Here is a 24,387-nt window from a genome sequence, read left to right on the forward strand (position 1 = left end):
TGTAATGTGCTCGGGTTGATAAATGTTTGCTGCACTGTTGTTTTACTTATTTTTGTCGGCTGGCTAGTACGGGGATCTGAAACCGTGACTTTGGTGTTACAACACTGCACTTTAACCAGCTGAGCTCACCAGCCAGCCCAAGAACTGTTGTTTATATTGTTATCATATTATCATGACTCTGGAGCCAGACTGCCTAGGTTAGAATCTCAACTCCACCGCTTACTAGCTAGGTGACCTTGGACAATAACACTTTGCCTCTCTGTGCCTCAGTTTCCTCCTCTGAAAAATGAAGATAATAGAATTATTATGAGGGCTAAATGCCTTGATAGTTGTAAAGCCCTTAGAACAGTGCCCGGGCACACAGTAAGTGCAATGTAAGTGTTAAATAAATCATACTTCGTTCTTTTCTGCCCTTAGAGGCCCTTCAGAGGAAAAGTTAGAAAATAGCACTTTCAAAGAAAGACGAACTATTTCCAGACACGAATTTCTGAAGGAATAGATCTCTATAACACCAGTTGTTCTAAGAGGTATTTGCTTCTTAGAAGATTAAAAGGCACGAATGCGTTTATAATGGTGGAATCTTTGGCAGGTGACTGGCCAGGTAGGAGCTATTTGGGGGTATGTCCCACTTCCTTATGGCTCCTTGCACTCTTCCGCGGAGCCTGACCTAGAGGACTGGTGGCTTTGCTGGCGCGGGCCAGGGGCGGGCCGAGGGGAGAGGAGGAAGGAGTTCCTGGGATCCCCTTGCCCCTCCCCCTCCCGCCTAGTGAGTAATGACATTCACGAGAAGGGAGGGAGGGAAGGAAGGAGAAGGACAGGCTCGGCGAGGCCATGTGATGTGATGCTGGGCGAGAGAGAGCCGCCGCTGGAGCCTCCTTCTTTCCTCCCACTGATTCTGGGCTGTCATGGCGACCCCCAACAACCTGACCCCCACCAACTGCAGCTGGTGGCCCATCTCGGCGCTGGAGAGCGATGCAGCCAAGCTGGCGGAGGCCCCCGACGCGCCCCAGGCGGCCAGCCCCGCCCATTGGCCCAAGGAGAGCCTGGTTCTGTACCACTGGACCCAGTCCTTCAGCTCGCAGAAGGTAGAGCCCGAGGAGCAGGGGAACGGGATGCGCTGGCGGCTAGGAGACTTGGGGGAGGGGAGCCCAAGGGCTTCAGGGGTCTGCAGGCAGTGAGAGACTGGAGGGTGAACCTGGGGGTCTGGGGGGCCGAGAGGACTGGGGACGTAGGGGTTCCAGGGCTGTTCTCCTAGGAGGTGACTGGCCCTGTCTGAGCCCCAAGAGCAGAGTCCCGAATTCTAGGAGCATCCATTCTGCCTCTTTCCTTCCCAGAAAGACCTGGTCTGTTGCAGGGCCAAGAAGAAAGACAAAAGCAAGGGGAAGGGGATGGGCACTAATGGAAAGGCGGCCTGTTGGGTGGGGGGAGGTGCTGCGGGAGGGAGGAGAAGCGCTTCTTGGGGTCCAGCCCCATCAGCCCCATCTCAGGCCCTCTCTCCATGCTGCTGTCCCAGACATGCAGGCCTGCCAGGTCACAGCTCCTCTGTCCCTCTGTCCGGCTGCAGGCCTTCCTGTGGCTGGGGCTTGGAGGATCTCTCCCTAGTTGTCGCCGCCCCCAACCCCACCCCCAGCCCTTATCTTGAGCTGAGAAGGAAGGAGTTAACCCATCCCCTCACACCAGCGAGGCTTGGCCCAGTCAGATCTGTGTTTTGCTCCTAAAGGCACAGTGTGGCCCTGGCCCCTTAGACCCTTCTCAGACCCAGGGGAGCTGGGGGGCAGTTAGAAATCAAGCCCTGTGCTGAGTTATCGGGGTTCCCGCTTCCCAGAGGTGAGGCCGGGGACTGTGCCCCTAGGGCAGTGGTGTCTCTAGGGGTGCAATCTCCCACTGGGGCAGGAGTCCCATCTCTAGGTCAGGAATTCAGCACCATGGCCAGGGCCCAGAGGCGGATCCTGCTGGGGCCTAAGCAGCACCCAATGCTTGACCCGTTGACTCTTCTTCCAAAGAAGATCCTTTTGTTCCATTTACTCGTTTTCCAGATTGAAAAAAGATTCCGTGAAGAGAAAAGGGCCTTGGAACTAAAAGACTAGGGTTTGAGTCTTGGTCCAGGCTGTTTTGCCATCTGGAAAGTGAGATATAATAATAGCTACTTCTAATTACAACCCCTTCTCAGAGTTGCTGAGAGGGTTGCTGAAGAGGCAGTGTAACTTAGTGTTCTAGACTGTCACTACTCGAACCTGAGCGTGCATTAGAATCACTGGATGATCCTGGTTTAAAAACAGACTGCTGTTTTTTGGATTCTAACTGAGATTCTGATTCAGTAGGTCTGGACTGGGGCCCAAGATGCTGTGTTTTTAACAAGCTACCAGGTGATGCTGATGGAGCTGATCCACCAACCACCATCTGAGTAGTCCCAGTGTAGAGGATAGACTCTAAGTCCAGACAGTCCTCAGTGGGAGAGCCACCTTCTCCACTAACTCATGGTGAAGCTTTGGACAGGTCACTTTGTCTCCCCAAAGCCTCAGTTTTATAATCTGTAAAATGGGGCTAATGCAGTAACTTCCTCAGAAGGCTATTGTGAGGATGAAATGAGATATGGTGCACAAAAGTGCTGATAGCTGTGCCTGGCGAGGGCTCAAGGCTCTGCTAATAATGGGTGTTATGATGTCATTAAAGTGCTAGGTAAAGGAGGGGCCAGGGTTAAGCAAGGTTATCCTGGGACACATTCATAAATTCTGCACATGCTTGCTGAGGTCCTACTATATGCCTGGCCCTGTGCAAGGAGCTGGGGGCTGGAGATGAATCAAACTGACCTCCAGATTCAAGAACCTCCTCCCACCCAGAACCTCGGGAACCAGGCCCCAGTGGCTGGGACCAGACCAGACAGGGGGCAGCCATCACCATCCCCTGAGGGAGCCTCCTGTCTCACCCCCCACACTCCCCATAGAATAGGTCCTATTCAGCCTGAGCTCAGGGCTGAGGTTGCACCTTGGTCACAGATGGGGCTACCTACTGCAACCCCACTTTTGACCAAGTCTCTGACCAAGCTAACTTGGGCATCCTCCTGCCTACCCTGCCAGGACCTTCTTCCTGCCCAGGGGCCCATGGTGGATTCTAGAGGCACGGTAGTCTGGCAGAAAGTGCATGGGCTCTGCGATCAGATGGTCCTGGGTTCCAGTCTTATCTTGGCTCCTTTCTGGCTAAGTGACCAGACAAGTCACTGGACAAGTCACTTCACCTCTCTGTGCCTCAATGTCTTCATCCGAAAAAGGAGACTTTACATCCTACCCTCCAGAATTTCTGGGGGCTTTAGAGGACATAGGCAGATGTTAAATGCTGAGCATGTAGTAGGAGCTTAGCAAGTAGGTTCACTTCCTTCCCTGCAGTCCTGAAGGGCCTTGCTTGTAGGAAGGGAGCAGTCTTCCATGGTGGAGCATCTGAGAAGCCTGTCCTAATGGCACACGAACTATTAATAGCAGAAAATAGTCCACCTCCAGCAGTGATGGTGGCTCCACTGGGCATCTGGTGACCATTCCAGACCCAGAGGGCAGCAGGGCAGTGTGGGGATCCCATGTCAAGACTCTAGGGCCAAACTGCCTGGGCTTCCATCTTAGTTCCACCACTGACTAGCTGGGTAGTCCTGTGCAAGTTTCTTAACCTCTCATGCCTCAGTTATCCACATCTGTAAATCGAGAATGATAATAGTGCCTCCCCAACAGGGTGATTGTAAGGATTCACTAAATGTATCCATGTAGATAACCTCGGATAGCACCTGACACATAGAAAGTGCTCAGTTAAGTGCTAGTTGCTGTTACAAAGACATGGACTTTGGAATCAGCCAGGCACAAGGTCAAATCCCAATTCTGCCGCTTCCCAGCTATGTGACTTTGTGCAAGTGTCTTTGCCTAAGTCTCAGCTTCCTCATATGTTTGGGGGTAACTGCAGTACCTACCTCAGAGGGTTGTGAGGATTGAATGGTACCATGCATGGTCACACACTTAGCACAGTGCCTTTAAAAACTGCATGCTAAAGGTGAGCTTTTAAGCACCATTATAGGTGATGTTTTGGCCACGGGATTTGGAGGAGGCTGTAAATGCATAGTGTAAGTGTTAGCGTACTTCAGAGGCTGTTCCTGCCCCTGGCCTCCTCTTCCTCTGAGAGAAGGATTAAAGTTGGGAGAGGCAAAAATGCAGGAAGTCAAGAGACCGACATTGTAGTACTGGCCATCCCACTAACCAGCTGTGGGGCCTGACCCTCTCTAGTCCTGTTTCCTCAACAGAAAAATAGACTAGGTGTTTGACACAACCTTTCTCTCTCCCTCCCTCTCCAGGCAGGAAAAACTGTCCTACCTCTCTGTGCTCCCTGCCTTTTGTGCATCCGTCTGTCCTCACACCTACCAGCTTTTTTTTTTTTTTTTTTAAAGATGACTGGTAAGGGGATCTTAACCCTTGACTTGGTGTTGTCAGCACTATGCTCACCCAGTGAACTAAATGGCCATCCCTATATGAGATTCGAACCTGTGGCCTTGGCATTATCAGCACCACACTCTCTTAAGTGAGCCACAGGCTGGCTCGCACCCGCCAGCTTTTAAAATTTAGTTCTTAAAATTTTTTTTTTTTATTTTTTGTTTATTTCTTGCCAGCTGTTTAAAAACCAAGATTGCTACTTACTAGCTGTGTGACTCTGGGAAAGTTACTTACTGTCTCTGTGCTTGTTTCCTCTTCTGTATAATAATAAGGGTACTAGTAGGTGCTAGTGCGTACCTCATTGGTTTATGTAAGGAATAAGAGTTAATACATGTAAAGCTCTCAGAACAGTGCCTGGCACAGAGGAAGTGCTATGTAAGAGTAAGCTCTTATTATTGCTATAATTTCCATCAGAGTGAGTCTCTGAAGGCTATCCCTGGCTCCCTGTGGCAAGCCCAGTTCAAAGTTCCCTTACCTCATCCTCCCAGAGTCTGCCCTTGTCTTGGATATAACTGTGAGGAGTGGAGCCCCAGACCCAGCCTTTGGCCCCCAAGGGTAAGAGACCCAGGTCTGGGTCCTGCCAGGGGCCAGTCCTGACCTCCAGGCTTAGCAGGAGGGAAGCAAGAGGTGGAGGATGATCTCTACTTCCCACTATGACCTTGCCTTTCAAACTCTTGGGCACTGGTCCCCAGCCTTGTCCATGCCTTCCCTGCCCAAAAGCAGGCCCACAGGTAAGAACTGATGGGGGCAGTGATCCAACACATCTCACCACTCATCTGCTCAGAAGCCTTCATGGCTCCCCAGTTCTCTCCAGGAAAAATCCAGAGTCCTCTCAATGGTCTCAGGCCCTACTGCAGAGTCCTAATCTTGCTTGAGTCAGGACCCAAATCAGGGAAAGCCTATGGACCTCTCTCAGAATAATGTTTTTAACTGAATAAAATAAAATGCAAGGGGCGGCCCATGGCTCACTTGGGAAAGTGTGGTGCTGATAAAACCAATGCCACAGGTTTGGATCCCTATATAGGGATGGCCAGTTAGCTCACTTGGGAGAGTGTGGTGCTGACAACACCAAGTCAAGGGTTAAGATCCCCTTACCTGTCATCTTTAGAAAAAATAAAAAATAAAAAAATAAAATAAAATGCATAGGAGTTTCAGATTAGAAAGGAAACCAATCATACTGAAGTATGGCTATTAAAATTCTTTTAAACAAATGTGTTATACAATAATATATGTGTTTCTGTATTAACTCATTATATAACATGAACTGGTGGCAGATCTGATAACTGTCATGTTGAAGTCGTGATGAGTGTGCATGATATTTTGAGGTAGCTACAACAACTGCAAAGTGATGAAAATATCTGATTCCTAGTGGTGACAATATTGCAGGTGCTGCTAGCACTACTTTACTTTATCGCCTACATTCGTAATTGAATAAATTGCTAAATGCCAGTTTGAAGATAAACATGTAATTTTCCCATCCTAGTTCAAGGACTCCCTGAATTTATTCATGGACCCCTTGGTCTGGGAGTCTTGATTAAAAGCTCCTGCACATAATCCTTCCTGACCTCCTTGTCTAACCTTGTACACCTGCTCCAGCCACACCAGCTTCCTCACTGTTTTTAAACATGTCTGACCTGCTTAGAGCCTATGCCCTGGCTGTTTCCTCTGCCTGGAACTGTCTCCCAGGTCCCTGTTTGGACCACTCCCTCACCTTGTTCAAGCCTTTGCTCAAGTGCCACCTTCTCAGAGAGGCTTATTCTGATGGACCACCTTGTTTAAAATGGCCACCTGTCTCCTTGACACTCCGACACGCTGATTCCCCTTACTCTGCTCTGTTTTCTTTTTTCCCAAGCACTCACCATCTGTGGACTTACTGTGTTGTAGTAACTACTTATCTGTCTGCCTCCACTAACATGTCAGTTCCTTGAAAGGAGAGATATTTGTTTTGTTTACCGCTGAGTCTCCAGCACTTAGAATAATATCCGGCACATATTAGGCACTCGATAAATAAATGTTGAAAAGTGATGGATTTTTAAGCCCTAAGGTGTTACATTAAAAAGATATTTGACCCAAACTTCTCTAAAAAATAAAGTCTATTAATTTTTTTAAAAGAGTATTTGAGATAAATAAACCAAGGCTCAGAGACTCTAAGAGTCTTTTCCAAAGTCACACAGCCACTAAATGGCTGGGCAGATATGCCAACTGAGCCCATCTCATAAAGGGCCTGGGCAAGGAGAGACAGTGCCTAACCTGTGACAGAAGCACGAATGGGTAATTTCCAGGCACCTACATAGAAGATAGTTTACCCAGAGATAGCTAAAGTCTGGTTGCACTGAGAGGTGACCACTTAAGTGTGGTCCAGCCTCCAGGAGGCAGAGATGGCAGATGGCCTTGGTGGCTGCATGCCCTTCCTGGCTGCATGTTCTTCCCTTGAGCTTGGCTTCCTCTCTGGATTCCTCTCCCCCACGAGATGGTGGCACATGGCTCTGGCTTGCAGCTCAGCTAAAGCTGAAAGTCTCCTTGGCTGCCTGCCAGGGTGACCCTGAGGCAGCTCCAAGCAGGGTAATTGTGCCTCTAAAGATAGTCCCCTCTCCCTGCATCAGCCATACCTGACATTCTTCCTGGTGCACTGGGCAGGGCCCAAAGGGTGGTCTCTGGGGGCAGGTGCCTTGCCAAGATGCAAGGCCAAGTGTCTGGACCTGCCAAGGGCAAAGGCCTACTTTGGTCTCTGTTTCCATCCTTCCATCCATCCATCCATTCGGAGGCTGACTGCTGACATCCATCCGGGTGGAGCCTGACTGCTGAGGCTGCAGGATGTCAGAACAGGTAGGAGTAAGAGAATGGTGTGGTTTTGCTCCAGCCAAACTCCAGCCTTGACTGTTCTGGGGCTTCTTCTGGGCACAGGACACCCATGAGCTCACATATACATACACACATGCTCTTTTGCTCATGTGCATTCACACACATGCATACTCACAAGGGCACACATATACATGTGCACACATGCACACTCTCACATGCACACTTACACACCACACTCATGCAATACCTGAATACTCACACTTAGTCTCGCACTCATCTGTGCACAACCACCCTCATGCACACACAGACACGCACACACACTTTCTCACTCATACACATACACTCACCTACCCAGACCCAAACAGATGCCACCACCAGGCTGCTCACTCAACAGTTCCTTCCCCTTTCTAAGACAGAATCAGCATTTCCCTCTCACTGCCTAGGAAGGAGGTGGAGCCAGCCCTGTCTCCTGCATGGTCAGGATGTAGTGTTGGCTCACAGCAGGGCTGCAGGGCCTTCCATGAACATGGAGTTCAGCCCCCTCATTTTGCTGATGAGAAAAAGAAGGTTCAGTGGTAAAAAAAAAAGGGGGGGGCAATGATAGCTCTAAGGTCACACAGCATTGCCACGGCAAAGTCAGGATGAGAATCCGGATTCCTGCCTTACTGCCCAGGAGATCTACCTGTATCACAGGCCCTACCTGTAAGACCTGCTTTTGGCTAATGGAGCAAATGGATCTGTGAATGAGTGGTGGGTGGTCAGGGGTTAATTGCCTCTCCTTGCCCACGGTCCACCAAACAGAAGGGGTGTTCATGTCGCTGTGAGGGTGGGGCATGAAGTACTTGAGGACATCAACCAGGGGGCAGGGCAGAGTGTGTGTGTGTGTCTGTGTGTGTATAATAATAGTGATGTTAGAACCCATGTATTAACCTCCTTTGCTGGGACTCTATCCATGTCAAAGTAATGCCAGCCTCAAAGGAATGGATTACATTTCTCATTTCATAGAAAATAGAGATCAGAGAAGTCAAGTGACTTGCTCAAGGTCACCCGGCAAATAAACAGTAGAGCCAGGCTTCAAATCCAGGTCTGTCCTCCAAAACCTGGTCTATTACAAGTAGCTAAGACACATCACCCCTGCTGTGTGCCAGGCACCATCCCATAGGGACTAATGCATTTAATCCTCACAACAGCCTGCTGAGGGAATGCTGTAGGACTCCTGTTAGACAGGAGAGGAAACTTAGGCACAAAAAATTAAAGCTACTTGTAAAGCCATCACTCAGCAAATAAATGTTAGGACTGACATTTAAATTGACACTGTGCAAGGTTCTGACCATGACACCATGCTGCCTCTTCTGGCTGTTTAACTTCTGGATCCAGGAGGGAGGTTGGGGATGCCCAGTCCCAGGCGTATGTGGGGACATCAATGCTCAAGGAGGATGGGCCGTTGCCTCTCCCAGGGATGCCCTCCCCTCTCCCCTGGACTGGAGCTGGAAGGTAGAGAAGAGAGTGTAGGAGGAGTCACTTGCCATCCTCGTGCTGGGGACCTCAGACAAGTCTATTCTTCTTTCTGAGTCTCAGTCCACAGGTAGGGGCATTTGGACTAGGTGACCTCTAACAATCTTCCAGCTCAGAAATATGGGGCATGTCAGAAGCATGCCCCAGCCTCAAGGCTCTCTATCTGGTTAGCTTCTATCTGGTCAAATGTTTGTCTGGGACTCCCTAGAGCCATAAGAAGAGACTCAGGAGATGGCAGGCCCAGGACTCCCTTGAATCCAGGAGCCCTCAGAACAGAGAGCACTGGTGTGGGAGTCAGGAACCACTGCTTCCAGTTTTAGGTCTACTGCTAAATCGCTTTGTGACTTTGGATAAGTTACTTGCCCTCTCTGGGCTTTAGTTTTCTCATCAAGAAAATTAGGAAGATACTCCCTGTTCTGCCAGGCTCTAGGAGCTATTGCAAACATCCAATCAGGCAACCAGATGGGAAGGTGTTCAGGGGCAGTAAAGGGCTCAACTGATGTTGGCAAATTATTTTTCACCTCATTTTTGTTACCCAAATTGAGAAATTTAGCTACTGATTATGAAGATAGAATTTCTGTGAATTTTCTAGCCAGATCCATCCCTGGAGGCCAGGCTTAGTATCCAATCATGATCATGATAAGCATGAATTGAGTGCCATCTGTGTACCAGACACTGGGTTGGTGCTACTAATACTCCCATTTTGCAAATAAGGAAACTGAGGCTCAGAAAGTTTAGGAATTTCCCCTCACCCACACAGCCAGGAATCCTGTCCCAGGTGTGCTGAGCTGTAAAACTCAAACCCTTAATTACCAGCCAGCACTGCCCCTGTCCCCAAAGCAGGGCTGTGTTCCTCCCACCACCAAGCACATGCCCCTGGGAGATATTCCCATCTCCAGGTGCCCAAAAATGAACTGAAAGCAACGGTGTCCCCTCCTGTGTGTGACCTCTGACTTCCCTTCCCACGTGCCCCCGCCCCACCTGGGCAGAGTGTCCCCTGTGTCCGCCCGCCTTCCCCGCTCTGACCCTGGCGCCTGCAGGTGCGGCTGGTGATCGCCGAGAAGGGCCTGGCATGTGAAGAGCGGGACGTGAGCCTGCCACAGAGTGAGCACAAGGAGCCCTGGTTCATGCGGCTCAACTTGGGCGAGGAGGTGCCCGTCATCATCCACCGCGACAACATCATCAGTGACTACGACCAGATCATTGACTACGTGGAGCGCACCTTCACTGGAGGTACAGCTGCCAACCCCACCCAGGGACCCGTGCAGGGCCACAGACCCCGGGGATCCCACAGACTCAGACAGGTTCTCAGAAACTTGGGTAGCCTGGGAAAATCCATGGGGGCCATGGGCAAGGCCCGGCCTTCCCCAAAAGGAACCACAGGGCTACAGGCAGGGCTCAGATGCCCCCCAGGAGCCACCGAGCCACAGGCATGCCCACAGATCCCTGGGGACCCTAGAGCCCCCCCCCCCAGTTCTCCAGGGAAAGAGCATGGCCAAGATATCCCCCAAGGATCACTGGGGCCTTAGCCCTCTTCCCTAGAAACTCCGGAGTCACAGGCATGGTCACAGACCCTTCAAAGCCTCTCTGTTCCCCACAGACAGGGTCCAGATCTCCAAGGGTTCCAGGGCATGAGCAGCGTCCACCTGCCTCAGGGCCATAGACTCCCCAAGAACCCCATAGACATGGTCCCAGACATCCCAGAATCCCCCAGAAGGGGCAGGGTCCAGACACCCCAGAAGCCCACAGAACCCCATGTCCTCTCCCTCCCTCTGGCTTCCTCTAGCTCAGGAGCTCACTGCCCTCTGCAAAGGCTCAGACAGTCACTGAGAGGGGATCAGGGCCCAGACAGGCACTGTTTCATAAGAATATGAATTAGTTGCCAATGTTTACAAATCAAGGACACCTAAGTTTTAAACATCCAGGTCACCAGCTTTTCTTGAAACTGAGCCTAGACCCTGCCCGGCAACAAGTCTGAAGGTGAGAGGAGCTGCCCCTCAAGGGGACAGCTTGGTAGAGCCCACTGAAGAGAGGTAGCTACAGACCATCAGGATCCCCTCAGCCAAGCAGCTGAGTCCCGCGAAGGAGGTGGGCCTGGGACCTCCGGACCATGACATTCCGGGGTTCCTGGATGTTGGGGGGCGGGTGGCTGAGACAGGGTGTGCTGCCGACCTGGCCTAACCCCTGGCAGTGCCCTGCAGAGCACGTGGTGGCCCTGATGCCTGAGCCAGGCAGCCCGCAGCATGCGCGGGTGCTGCAGTACCGCGAGCTGCTGGACGCGCTGCCCATGGACGCCTACACACACGGCTGCATCCTGCACCCCGAGCTTACCACCGACTCCATGATCCCCAAGTATGCCACGGCCGAGATCCGCAGTGAGTACGCCATGGCCTAGATCCCAGCGAGCCCCTTCCTACTGCCCCTCACAGCCCCTCCTCTCTTTCTACCCGAGTCCTCCTGGACCTCGTCCTCCCACTCCTGGGTCTCCTTCTCTTGGTTTCCCTTTCTTCCTCCTCTTCTCCCTCTTGCCTTCTCTGTTTGTCCCTGTGTCTCTCTCTGTCCCTGGGGTTGCTGTCTCTTACCCTGCTAGTCTTTCTGTCTCTCACTCGGGTGCCTCTTGCTCTCTCTCTCCCTGTCCCCTCCCCCATCTTTCTCTGGCCTTCCATCTCATTCACCCTGTTTTTAACTGAGTATGTCTGTCTCCCTCTCTATCAAGCTCTCTCTCATTCCCCTCCCTTCCCCCTGCTCTTGTCCTGCCATACAGAGACTGTGGAGTTGTCTGTCCCCCAAGGCTTGTCTTGTCCACCAGGAGCTACGGAACCTCCCCACAGTAGTTCCAGCTGCAGATATCTGGGGTCAGGACCTGGGGAGGGTCTGGGACAAGCAGGGCTATGATTGGTGGCCAAGGGCACTAAGTGACCTTAGGGCTAGAGTTACCAAGGAAAGCTGCCCAGACGTGCCAAGGCCCCTAGTGGGGTCTCTGATTTCTCATTCAAGGTCACTGTGTACTGTCCTAACCACTAGCCTGGATGTGCCCACAGCCTAGCTCATCCTTTTATTTCCAAGGCCCAGTGAATGGTTGTTGGAGTAAATCAGATGATCTATGAATAGCTGTTTATAGACTTTGGTCCACATTTTATGCAGACACCATGGGTTCCTATAGACAGAAGAGACATGAGGTTTTTAGTATATAACAGGTGCTCAGTAAAGGTTACCCCCTTCCTCTCAAAGGAATGAGGCTGATGTTCTAAGGTGGGGAGGAGGGTTGGGTTGTTGAGCTCAGCCCTGTCCCTTTAGAATCTCCTTGAACAAGACTCAGGATTTATCTATATTGTCCTGCCCCCATTCTGTCAACATTTATGATACCCTGGGCAGGGGGCTGGGGACAGATAGGGATAGACACAGCTTCTGCCATCCTGGGGTCACAGTTCTAAGGAAGCAAAGACAGGTAACCAGATAAGTAAAGTGCAGGACTAAAGAAATTTGCCCTGGTAGGAGGGCAGTGTATTTCAAACATAAAAAGGCCACACCTTGGAGATTATCCTGTGGTTACACTTGGACGTGTGCACCAAGAATTACATACAGAGAGATTCACTGCAGCATAGGTGGTAAACAGCAAGAAATATCACTGGAAATAACTCAGCTGTCCATGAGGTGGGGATGGGTTAAATAAGTTATGGAACTTTCACACAATGGAATATTGTTCAGATGATTAAAAAATAATAGGCATATGGAATGCTCTCTAAGATATATTAGCGAGTGAAAAAATATGAAGGGCCAAAAAACAGGATTAGTATGCTATTAGTAATGTACTTAAAAGGGGGATAAATGGATACTCAGGTGCTTGCAATGCAGGGAATATTTCTGGAAGGTGGAACAAGAAGCTGCTAATGCTGCTTGCCTTTGGGGAGCAGAACTAAGGGACTGCAGCTGGAGAGGAGAGAGATTTACTTTTACTGTACTTTCTTTAATATCGTCTAAATTTTTGACAAGTATGTATATATAACCTGTTCAAAATAAACTATTAAAAATATTTTACACCAAGTTCCAGTGCTCAGTCCCTGTACTGGCCAGCTGCCAAATATATATATATATATATATATATATATATATTTTTTTTTTTTTTTAAATCTCATACTAACCAGCATTATGATCAGGGTGGCATGGAGGCTATGGGACCCTAGAAGATGCCCACCCCAGCCTCAGGGGCCACAGAAGGCTTTCAAAATGCAGCAACATCCAAGGATGAGTAGGAGTTAGAAGAAGGAAAGGAAGAGTCATTTCAGGTTCCGGGATAGGACAGGGAGTGGTGTGTTTGGGGAACCCGAGGAAGTTCAGTGTGGTTGAAGGGTAGCCCAAGGAGAGTGGCAGTGGTCGTGGTGTGAGTCTGGGAAGTGGGTCTGGCAGAATAGAGATTTTATCTAAAGAGCAGTAGAGGAACAGTGATGGGAAGTGACATGATCAGGTCTGCATTTTACAGAGATCACTCCTTGACAGAAGAATGGGCGAGGCAGTTAGGTGGCCCTGGCTGTTAATCTTGGTGAGCAATGATGGTGGCCTGGCCTGGGGGAGGAGGTGGTCCCCAAGCACTCTGGGGGCTGGAAGCCCTCCCCCAATCCATCCTAAGCCATTTGAAGGTACCTGGAAGGCCTTGGGAGTCCAGAGCAGGACCAGGGTGCAGAAGGAGCAGAAGCCAGCATGCAGTGAGTCCTCCCAGTAAGTCCAAGGTCTTTACTTGGCCCGGCCTGCCCTCCTGGAGTCTAAAGAGAGCCACATGGCAGCTCCGGGTGACTAGCAAGAGAGAAGATGCTGTACTTGACCTTCACATTCATAAAACATCGATGGCACTTAATATAGCCCCAAAGGTGAAAGAGCTGAGAGTGTGTTTCCGGGGGATTGTATCAGGCCAGGAGGTGGGGTGGGGGAAGCATCAGAGGACAGAAGCTGAACAACTGCAGTCATTCATTCACTCACTCATTCCTTCCATCCACCCATTTATTCAGTACTCACTGAGCTCCTGCTCTGTGCCAGGCCTGTGCTGGGTTTTAAGGGAACAGAGATGAATCTGACATAGCCACTGTTCTCAAGAAACTCAGATTCTAGTGGGAGACATATACATCCAGAGATAACTACATTAACATCAAAATCTCCATGTACAGCAAGCAGTACAGGTTGTGCACTGCAAAAGTCCAGAAAACTTTTCACATAGACTACAATGTTAATGGAGTCACACAGTGGTGGCTCTAATTAGTGTGTTTGCATTTCCTGGCAGAAGTCTGTAGAGCATGCATACATGGGGGAATAAAGGCATTGAATGTCAGATCTCCTAGAGGATCAGGAAAGGCTGCATGGAGGAGGTGATCTTCAGCTGCATCTGGAAGGAGGTTTTCAGGAACAGAGGCTATTCCAGGAAAATAGTAGTGTGAGAAAAAGAGGTTTGGAATGGTCTGGCACATTCAGGGAATAGCAAGCATTTGGAGTGGCTAAAATGTACCCTCTGGGGGCAGGGACAGTTGGGGGAAGTCAATGAAAGATGGAGTAAATGAGAGGGAGAGGAGATGGATCCTGCAGGCTCTTTAAGCCAAGTCGAGGAGCTCGGACATTATCCGAGGGCAGTGAGGAGCCAGGAGTGTGTTTTAAATGGAGTGGCATGGTCAAGTGTGTGTTTAAGGAAGGTCTTTGTGGCAGAGGTGGAGGGAAGGGCTTGGAGGGGAGAGAGTAGAGTGACAGAGGGAGGGTTAAAACCATCCAGGTGAGAGATTAATGGGGGCTCTGAACTAAGAGATAGTCAGAGGACTGAATGGGGGAGGTTAAATGTGAGAAAATATGAGAAAGCTTAAGAAGGAAGAATCAGCAGTACCTGAGGACTGGAGACTGATGTGATGTGGGAAGGAGAATGAGGGAGAAGCTGAGGACAGCTCCCAGGCACCTCGCTTGGCTTCCTGTGGGGAAGGGAGTGCTGCAATTTGGGGAGAATGCTGGGGGAGGAGAAGGGGGGCAGGCAAGATGTTGAGGTCTGAGTTTCAGGTTCTGTCCACTTCTGGCATCTCCTACTCATGTTCAAGGGTAGAGTCCCCTCGTCAGTGAGGTTTCTTGACCCCCTGTGCCTAGGCAGGTAGCCTTCTGGGTCCCACAGCATTCTGTTCATTCCTCATTATGATGGATCACGCTGTGTCATAGAGATTTGCCTTTGTGTGTCTGTCTCTCCCACTAGCCTGAGCCCAGGACTGAATGGTGTTTCATCCATCTCATGTCACAGCCCTAGTGCTCACTAAGTGTTCGTTGATGATACTTTTACTCCCTGACCAGTGTTTGAATGGGACCAGTGTTTGTGTGGGGGAAGGGATGGGGAGGCACCAGATATCAGAGGGACAGGACCTTTCTATCCTTTCTCCAGGACATTTAGCCAATGCCACCACGGACCTCATGAAATTGGACCATGAAGAGGAACCCCAGCTCTCCGAGCCCTACCTTTCTAAACAGAAGAAGCTCATGGTGAGCACCCCCAGGCCTGCTGATACCCCTTCCCCACCATCTTCTCCATGGGAAGGAACAACTGGGAGAAGCTGGTTCTAAGTAGAGGATCAGCGGATGATATGAAATGGAAGAACCAACGGCTAGTTTTTCCAATCCTGTCTCCTCTGCCATTTACTGGCTGTTTGACCTTGGACAAGTCACTGCTGCCCCATGTCTTAGGTTATGTCCCTGAAAACAGAGCATTGAGCAGAAGCTGTGATAAGGAGGTATTGAGGGAGTGCTCTAAGGAGAACCCAGTAAGGATGGGAGGGATAGGGAAGAGGAAACAGCCAAGCCTCATCTAACCCCGCAGGAAGCTCTGGAGTATAAATGGGCACCACAAAGTCAGTCCACCTTGAGGCAAGGGGCCAGCCTTTTATACCCCCGTATCAGTCAGTCAGACTTCCTGGTCGGAGGGGGATAACCTCCCAGGTATTTCTGGGCAAGGCCGTTCCTCCTTGGCTGAGAGCAGTTCTCTGGAGAAGGGGCAGCTGTGAGCTGCTAGTGAGCAACCCTCCCAGCAGTGGGGCATAGGAGAGTAAGAGCCCCATAAAATGGGTTTGGGCAGGATAGCCAAGCTCACGGGACTGTTGTAAGCACCAGACGAGGGTGCTATGCAACACCAGGGGTTATTTGAGGCTGGGTTTGCAGAAGAGGGTTTAGGCAAAGCTCCTTCCATCCCTGGATATCCTAGCTCTATTGAGGCCAATTCAGCCTCTCTGGCTCCTTCTTGTCCTGCCCACAGGCCAAAATTTTGGAGCACGATGACGTGAGCTACCTGAAGAAGATCCTTGGGGAGTTAGCCATGGTGCTGGACCAGATCGAGGCCGAGCTGGAGAAGAGGAAACTCGAGAATGAGGGTGGGTGCCAACCCTGGGATAGGTGGGGGCTGCAGCCCACCCCTCCCACCCCACCCCTGAACAGTCCCTGTCTCTTTTTTCCCGGAGAACTCAGAGGCCCCCTAGGTAGTTAGGAATATGAGCTACGGAGTCAGACAGACCTAGGTTCAAGTCCTAGCTTGGCCACTTACTAGCTGAGTAACCTTGGGTCAGGTATTCACCTCTTTGGACCCTGGGTTCCCATATATAAAATGGAGATAATAATAGGACCTCCCTGTTAGAGCTGTTGAGATATTGCATGAACTAATACATGTAGAATACTTAGATTGGGGCTTAGCTCATATTAGGTGTTTAATAAAGGTTGATGAAGATGATGATGGTGGTGGCGGTGACCACTACACTACACCATCTCACCTTGCCCTGCTCAAGAATGTATTATGGCTCCTTCATGCTGCAGCCAGACATCCAAGTTCACACAGGCTCTCTGGCCTTGACTCCTCCTGCTCTCAAGTGGGTCTCTGGGCCCTGACATGCCAGTTTCATTCCCACCTCCACACCTTTTCTCCTGTAGCCCCTCCAGCCTGGAGTACCTTCTCCACACCATTCTGCTCTATTCTGCCTGTTACACACGGTCTTTGCCACTCCCCTTCAAATCTCATTCTGGACCTTTCCATCTTGCTCTGTTTTAGGAGACCTGTTAGTCTTGTCTCCTCAACCATGCAAATTCATGGAGCACGTTCAGCATGCACTGCCACACTCACAGCTTCCTGCACACACATGTCCATGTACATGGGAAGGTTGGAGAGCACAGTGTATAAAAAGATGGGCTTAGTGTGGGACAGATTTGAGTTACAGTTCCAGCTTTGCTGCCTGTACTGTGTGACCTTGGACAAGTTGCTTTCCCTACTGGAGCCTCAGTTTCATCTGTAAAATGGATGGTAATAATACAACATAAAACCTAAATCCCATCTTGTGGGACTCTTGTGAAAATTAAAAGCACTCAGCACAGTGCTTGGCACATACTAGTTTAATACATATGACAGCTAAAGGCATTCACATGTCACATACACATGAGAGAACTAAGGCTCAGAGAGATGAAGTGACTTGCTCAGGGTCATGCAGCTTATACATGGCATGGTTAAGGCAAGAACAGGATCCCTCTCTTTGGGTCTAGTGTTCTTTCCATCATCTCACAACTGACGCCTGAAGCACAAGACACACACAGAGACCTAAAGTCCCGAACAGTGACATCGTCATGCATAATATTGAAGCCAGCTGCCTTAATTCCTTTCTGGAAAAAAGCGTGGTATGGCTAAGTGAGCAAAAAGTAATACACACCTCAAGGAGGAATTTTCCTGTTTCTATCAGAGAGGGTGCTCAAGGGGAGACATCACAGAAGAGCTCTCGGAACTGAAAGGCATGGTGCTTCCAAGACTGGCCTTTGGGGTCAGACAGAGTCCCAGCCCTGCCATTCCCTCACTGGGTGACCTTGAATCTCAGGTGTATTTATTTATTTATGTATGTATTTGTTTGTTAGGGCTGCCATAACAAAATACCACAGACTGGGTAGCTTAAACAATAGAAATTTATTGTCTCACAGTTCTGGAGGCTAGACGTCCAGATCAATGTCAGTCTCCCCCGAGGTCTCTCTCTTTGGCTCACACATGGCCACCTTCTTTCTGTGTCCTGACATGGTCTTTTCACTGTACTGTATGCTCCTGGTGTCTTCTTGTATTCAAATTTCCTGAGTATATCGGCCAGATTGAATTATGGCCCACACTAACATCCTCATTTCAATTTAGTCACCTCCTTAAAGGCCCCATCTCTAAACAGAGTCACCTTCTGAGATACTGGGAGTTAGAACTTCAATGTGTGAATTTTAGGGGAGAAAATTCAGCCCATAACAATTGACATATTTTACAATGTTTACTGTGTGTCAGGCACTGTTCTAAGTGTTTCACAGATTTCAACTCACTTAATCCCCTAACAATCCTAGGAGGCAGGTAACATTAGTGACCCCATTTAACATATGAGGAAACTAAGGCACAGAGAAGCTCAGTAATTTTCCTGAGGTCACACAGAAGTGGTGGAACCTGGATACAAACTCTGGCTCCTGAAGCCTGAATTCTTAAGCACTAGCTCTGGCTCCTCTTTTGTCCTGTCAAAGGGGTGATAAAAATGAACACCTTCTTCACAGTGCTGTTGTGAGGATCAATGAGAAAATGCAAGGGGCTTAGCACAGTTCCTGACACACAGTATGGAAGCGTCTGTAAATATCAGCAGCTGTTGTGATCAAGGGAGACACAGGGTCTGAACTGGATGGAGCCCAGAGTTTTTGGTCCTGGAGAATAGCTTTGGATACGAACTCCTTGGGGGATTCCTGGACTGGGACCTTGCTCCCCCCTCTCTTTTTTGGTCCTGAGGTCTTCCAAGAAGAGGCAGCATTGCACTACCCCATGGTGAGATGACAAAGGCTGTTCAAATGGAGAGGTGTGTACAGTCCTTGTGTCCCTGCACGGCTTAGAGGGTGGGCAGCAAAGGTCCCAGGAGGTGGCTGTGGGTTTTAAAGGTCTCACTGGCTGGGCCCCTCTGTCACTCATTCACCCACCAGGGTGCCCTCGAACCTGCCCAGGGAGAAATCTCACACCCTCCACTTCTCCTTTTGTGAGCAGAGCCCAGGGCACTATAATGTCACAGTTCAAACCCCTCACAGGGAGCCAGGTGACATTGATACATATTCCTGATCAACCACCTCCTGGCTCCTGACCTTGTGGAATTCACTTCTCTTCTCTGAGCTTATCTGCAATATGTGGATAATAACAGGATCTAACTCCTAGCAGGGTGTGGGGGTTTGTGGAGATAGCAAGTGTTGAGCACTTTGCACAGTGCCTGGTTCAAGGTGAACTGCTCTAGAAATAGCAGTTTTTAAAATAATTATTACCATTATTTTTCATTTACTTTTTCACGTATTTATTGGAAACCTACCTGTGTGCTAGGTCCTGTGGATAAAATTGTGAACAAAGACCAGACATTGTTCTTGCTCTCATGGAGTTTACAGTCAAGGGGAGGAAAAAGACATTGGTTAAAAAAACCCATAAGTAAGAACTACAAGAATTACAAGCAGCGATGAGTGTTAATATCAAGAGTGAAGTGGGCAGGGAAAATTGGATAAAGTTTCTCTGAGGAGGTGACATTCAAAGCGAGACCTGAAGGATAAGCTGGAGCCCAGTGATGAACCAGGGAAGGCATGTCCCACACTGAGGGAATTCCATGGAAGTGGGATAGAGCTGGACACTCTCAAGTCACTGGCTACTGTGTGATGAGTCCTGGGGACAATGGCCTGAGTGAGGCTGGAGAGAGCTCAGAGGATGAGGTGAGCCTCAGAGCTACATTTACAAGTTTAGGTCTCATACTAATTACAGTTGGAAATCTTTGGAGGGTTTTGAGAAGGGTATTGTGTCAGTTAGCTTCTGCTGCATAAATCATTTGAAACCATTCCAAAGCTGAGTGACTTAAAAGAAGAACATTTTGTTTGTGATTTGTGGCATGGCAGTGTGTGCTAGGCTCAGCTGGGATGGCTTTTCTCTGTCCCACGTGGGGATGGCTGGCTTCACTCCTGCATTAGTGGCCAGCAGGCAGTTGGTGGCCTCATTGGCACATCAGTGGTTGGCTGGCTGTCAGCAGGGCCAGTGGAGGTGATTGGACTTCAGGCTGCTCGTCACCCAGCAGGCTTGTCCGTGTGGTGGTGGTCACAGGGTTACCAAGAGCAGCAAGAGAGCAAAGAGCCGATGTGCAAACCTTCTTCAAGCCTCTGCTTGTGTCAGGTTTACTGTCCCTCACCGCCCTCATGACCTCACCTCCCCCATACCTAGTGGTAATTCCCTGATCCACCACTATGAGCACCTCCTTGCCTGAACATTCAACTCCCTTGCCCTTCTCTTGCTTTATCATACCTGCTTTGTGAAACCCCAAACCTGGTTAAACCTGACTCTCCACCTACTCAGTGCCTGCACCTGTGATGGGCACCTGTGATGAACCTAGAGTAACACACAGTGATGCTGGCTGGGCTCACTCTGATTCATGACCGCTAGCCTTGGATGACCTAATGCTGTCCCAGGCCTCCCGCTGCCCCACTCTCCAGATGACTCTTCAATACCTTCTCCTTTCTCCTTAACCCTCCAACCACTCCTCCCACATCCTAACTCACAACTGATCACTTTCTTTTTATGTCACTGATAAATTCAATACATTAGGAAGATTTCTTCACAGCTCTTGTCCCCACAACCACCAAGCCACCAGCATTAGTGTCCATACTTACACTGTATCTTATCAGTTCGCAGATGCATCTTTGTTAAGTCACATCTTAACATCTCTGAAATTGGAATGTTTCTGACAATCAATAGTTTAATTATTCTCTCTTACTTTTGGGTGAGTGTCTTATATTTGATGGTAACTTGGATTTGATGAAATATGGTACCATGCACTCTCTCTTGTTACCAAGGGTGGACTGTCCTTGAACTAGCTAAGACCAGTCCCTTCCCTAGTGCACTAGATCCCATCCACACTCATCCACTCCAGGACACCACATCAGTAATTCTCTCCACTCTTTCCTGTAGAATCATTCCCCCTCTCTGCTGGATTATTCCCATCAATATGTTTTTTTATTCCTCTCAGCTTATAAAAACACTCTTAACTGTTTCACAGGTTGGCCTATCCTTCCTATTCTAGCAAAACTCCTTGAAAGAGTAATCTTTGCTCACGGTTTCCAATTCCTCTCTTCCTTTTCTCTCTTGAACTCCCTCCAACTGGGCTTTCCTTGTCAGCATTCTACTCCAGCTGCTCTTGCCAAGGCCACCAGTTGCTAAATGCAATCACCAACTCTCAGCCCTCTCATTTGACATCTACACAGCATTTGCACACAGCTGGGCACCCACTCCTCCTTGGAACACTTTCTTGACTTCCAGGACACCACATTCCCTGGTTCATCTCCTACCTCACAGGCTCCTCCTTCCCATCTCCTTTGCTGGTTTCTCCTTGTTGCCCAATATCTAAGCCTTGGAGGGTCTCGGTGTCCAGTCCCTGGCCTTATTCTCGAGTCTGTCTACACTCACTCCTTTGCTAATATCATCCAGTCTCCTCCCTTTAAATACCATCTTCATATCGATGTCACTGATCTGAACCAGTTACCTGTGTCTCTCACTACTGACTCATTATCTCCACTTGGATGTCCATCGGGCATCTTGAAGGTTACGTATTCAAGAACGCAGTTCTGATTAGAGCCATCATTACACTTCTCCTCCTGCCCCCATAATCATGAGCCTCTTGAGGGGAGACGTTGTGTCTTGTCATGTCTTCATGTCCACACATACTACCAGATAAACATTTGTAGAATGAATGAATGAATAAATGAACAAGAAGACACAGAGTGAAAGGGGGGGTTCACGTTTTGATGGTGGAGGGCATTGGATTCATGGAATTCCTGAGCTGAAAGGAACAGCCTGTTCAAAGGTGCAGAAACAAGCCCCAGGAAAGCAGACCTTACAGGAGGTGGGCGCAGGGTGGGAGAGAGCATTCCAAGCCTGGGGTACAGCAGGGACAAAGGCCCAGAGGCTGAAATGGACATGGCTTGTTTGGGGGAAACAGTGGGCAAATGGGAGATTCATGAGAAGTCAAGATTAGAAAAGTATATTGGAGCTAAACTAACTCTTGAAAGGGCATAAAAGGCAGGCAAAAGAATTTGGACATTAATGTCAGCAGGGACAATTGAAGGTTTTGAGCAAAGAGGTGATACAGGAGACCAAACAAGCTCCAGAATTTCAAGTCTAAACAACTGGGAGAAAACACTGCGTGAACAAGTGTTTCCTAAATGAGCAGGCTAATTTTAGATGGTACATGATGAACATATGAAACCACTTAGAGTTATTTTCAATTCTTTTGATTATATAAGAGAAATAATATTAGTATAATGCTAGTACTTAACCCCTTTATAGTATGTGTTAATATCTGCCCCTTAAAAACCAAACAAAATAAGTCTTGGGCTCAGAGATTTTGGCAGGCAGTAGTACCCCTCTGGAATTTAATAGCATTTGTTTTGTTTTTCTTATGCTTACTTTTATCACTTAAGATAGTTTATGTCCATGTTAATGATATAATTTATAGTGGGTTTTTTTTGTCCTTTTTTGTGACCGGTAAGGGGATCGCAACCCTTGGCGTGGTGTCGCCCGCACCGCGCTCAGCCAGTGAGTGCACCGGCCATCCCTATATGGGATCCGAACCCAGGGCGTTAGCGCTGCTGCGCTCCCAGCGCCACACTCTCTCAAGTGAGCCATGGGGTCGGCCCAATATAATTTATAGTGTTAATGATATAGTTTCTTTTTTCATTCATCCATCATCCAGTAGAGATTTATTGAGCACCTACTGTGTGCCAGGCACTGTTCTAGGTATAGGGGATACAACCACAAACAAGATAAACCAAAATCCCTGCCCTCGTGGAGCTTCCATTCTAGTAGAGGACGAAGACAATAAAATGTAAAATAAATGGTGTAATAATCTTCGTAAGTTCTATTAAAACAAAGCAGGGGAGGGAATAGTGACTGCTGGGGGTGGGTTTTAATTTTAAATCAGTGGCCCATGAAGCCCCTGAAAAGAAGTCATTTGAGCAAAGACCTGAAGGAGGGGGAGGACTGCACCCTGTGGCTATGTGGGGGAAGACTGTTCCAGGTGGAGGGAATGGCAAGTGCAAAGGCCCTGAGGTGGGAACGTGCCTGGCATGAGGAACTGGAAGGAGGCCAGTGTGGCTGGAGAAGGGTAAAGAAGGGAAGCAGAATCTGAAGTCTGAGAGGTTCCTGGGGACCAGATCATAGAGGGCCTTGCAGGGCTTAGAAGGGCTTCAGCTTTTAATCTGATCACAATGGGGTGTCATTAAAGGATTTTGAGCAGAGAGAAGTGACATGATCTGATTTAAATTTTAACAGGATGCCTCTGGCAGCTGCACTGAGAATAGACTCAAGGGGGCAAGGGCAGAAGTAGGAAGACCTTTTAAGGGGAAACTCTGATAATTTGGGTAGGAGATAATGGGTATTTGGGCTAGGACGGTGAAAGTGGAGGTGACATCAGATTCTGGATGTATTTTGAAGATAAAGCTGATAGGAATTGCTGACAGGTTGTGTGTGGGGGATGGAAGAAAGAAGAATTCATTGTGGCACTGAGGCATTTGACCTGAGCAGCTAGAAAGGCAGAAGCGCTGATACTGAGATGGGGATGAGTGTGGTGGGTTTGGGGGTGACCATCAGGAATTCCACTTTGGACATGTCAAGTATGAAATGCAGAGTGGACAGCCGAGTGGAGCTGTCAAATGGGCACTTGGATATGTGAGTCTAGAGTTTAAATACATTTTATTCACTTTTATTTGCACTTTAAAAGTCAGTTTATTTTAAGAAAATAAATAATAATAGAGGTAGTTTAAGGATATGGCAAAAATCATTTAAGTTGTACAGAAATGAGTGGCCCTTGGGGAACTCTAGGGTAGACGGTGGAGTTAATAAGAGAGAAGCGAGTGATACCCTCCCCGCATCTCCTCTCTCCTCCACTCTAGGGCAGAAATGCGAACTGTGGCTCTGTGGCTGTGCCTTCACCCTCGCTGATGTCCTCCTGGGAGCCACCCTGCACCGCCTCAAGTTCCTGGGACTGTCTAAGAAATACTGGGAAGACGGCAGCCGGCCCAACCTGCAGTCCTTCTTTGAGAGGGTCCAGAGACGCTTTGCCTTCCGGAAAGTCCTCGGTGACATCCACACCACCTTGCTGTCAGCGGTCATCCCCAATGCATTCCGGCTGGTCAAAAGGAAACCCCCATCTTTCTTCGGAGCATCCTTCCTCATGGGCTCCCTGGGCGGGATGGGCTACTTCGCCTACTGGTACCTCAAGAAAAAATACATCTAGAGCCGGGCCTGGGGCTTGTGTCTGACTGTTGGTGTCTCTGTGCTGTATGATTCTCAACGAGCTCTCAGTAACTCACTGTTTCATGAACACTTGGACAGCCCTTCCCCGCCCCTTGTTCTGAGTAATTCTACTGTCAGTGTGAAAACATTCCATAGTTTAGAAGTAGATGTTGCCGGTGCCATGACTTCCTAGAGGCCACGGCTCTACAAAAGGAGAGAGAGAGAAAGTGAGAGAGAGAAAAATAACAGAAACAAAACACAAATGAATGCCTTTTCTTTCAATTCAAGGTCTCATGATGGAACTGTGGGGACTTG

The 24,387-nt window shown here is 49.0% G+C and overlaps 1 protein-coding gene across 5 annotated transcripts; it reads left to right on the plus strand.

The window, feature by feature from the left end:
- Positions 1-905: 905 nt before the first annotated feature.
- On the plus strand, positions 906-24,073 carry GDAP1L1 (ganglioside induced differentiation associated protein 1 like 1). 5 transcript variants are annotated; one of them, XM_063103563.1, is made up of 6 exons: positions 906-1,085; positions 9,821-10,021; positions 10,939-11,155; positions 15,178-15,275; positions 16,042-16,156; positions 23,730-24,073. In XM_063103563.1, the coding sequence occupies exons 1-6, from the start codon at positions 906-908 to the stop codon at positions 24,071-24,073; spliced, it is 1,155 nt and encodes a 384-aa protein (XP_062959633.1). The 5 variants fall into 5 exon arrangements, with proteins under 5 accessions (XP_062959633.1, XP_062959640.1, XP_062959639.1 ...); XM_063103570.1 differs by having other exon boundaries at positions 9,821-10,013; positions 10,982-11,155; XM_063103569.1 differs by having other exon boundaries at positions 906-1,084; positions 9,811-10,013; positions 10,982-11,155.
- The last annotated feature ends 314 nt before the right edge of the window (positions 24,074-24,387 follow it).

The sequence above is a fragment of the Cynocephalus volans genome, chromosome 1, assembly GCF_027409185.1.
Source record: "Cynocephalus volans isolate mCynVol1 chromosome 1, mCynVol1.pri, whole genome shotgun sequence".
Lineage (NCBI taxonomy): Eukaryota > Metazoa > Chordata > Mammalia > Dermoptera > Cynocephalidae > Cynocephalus > Cynocephalus volans.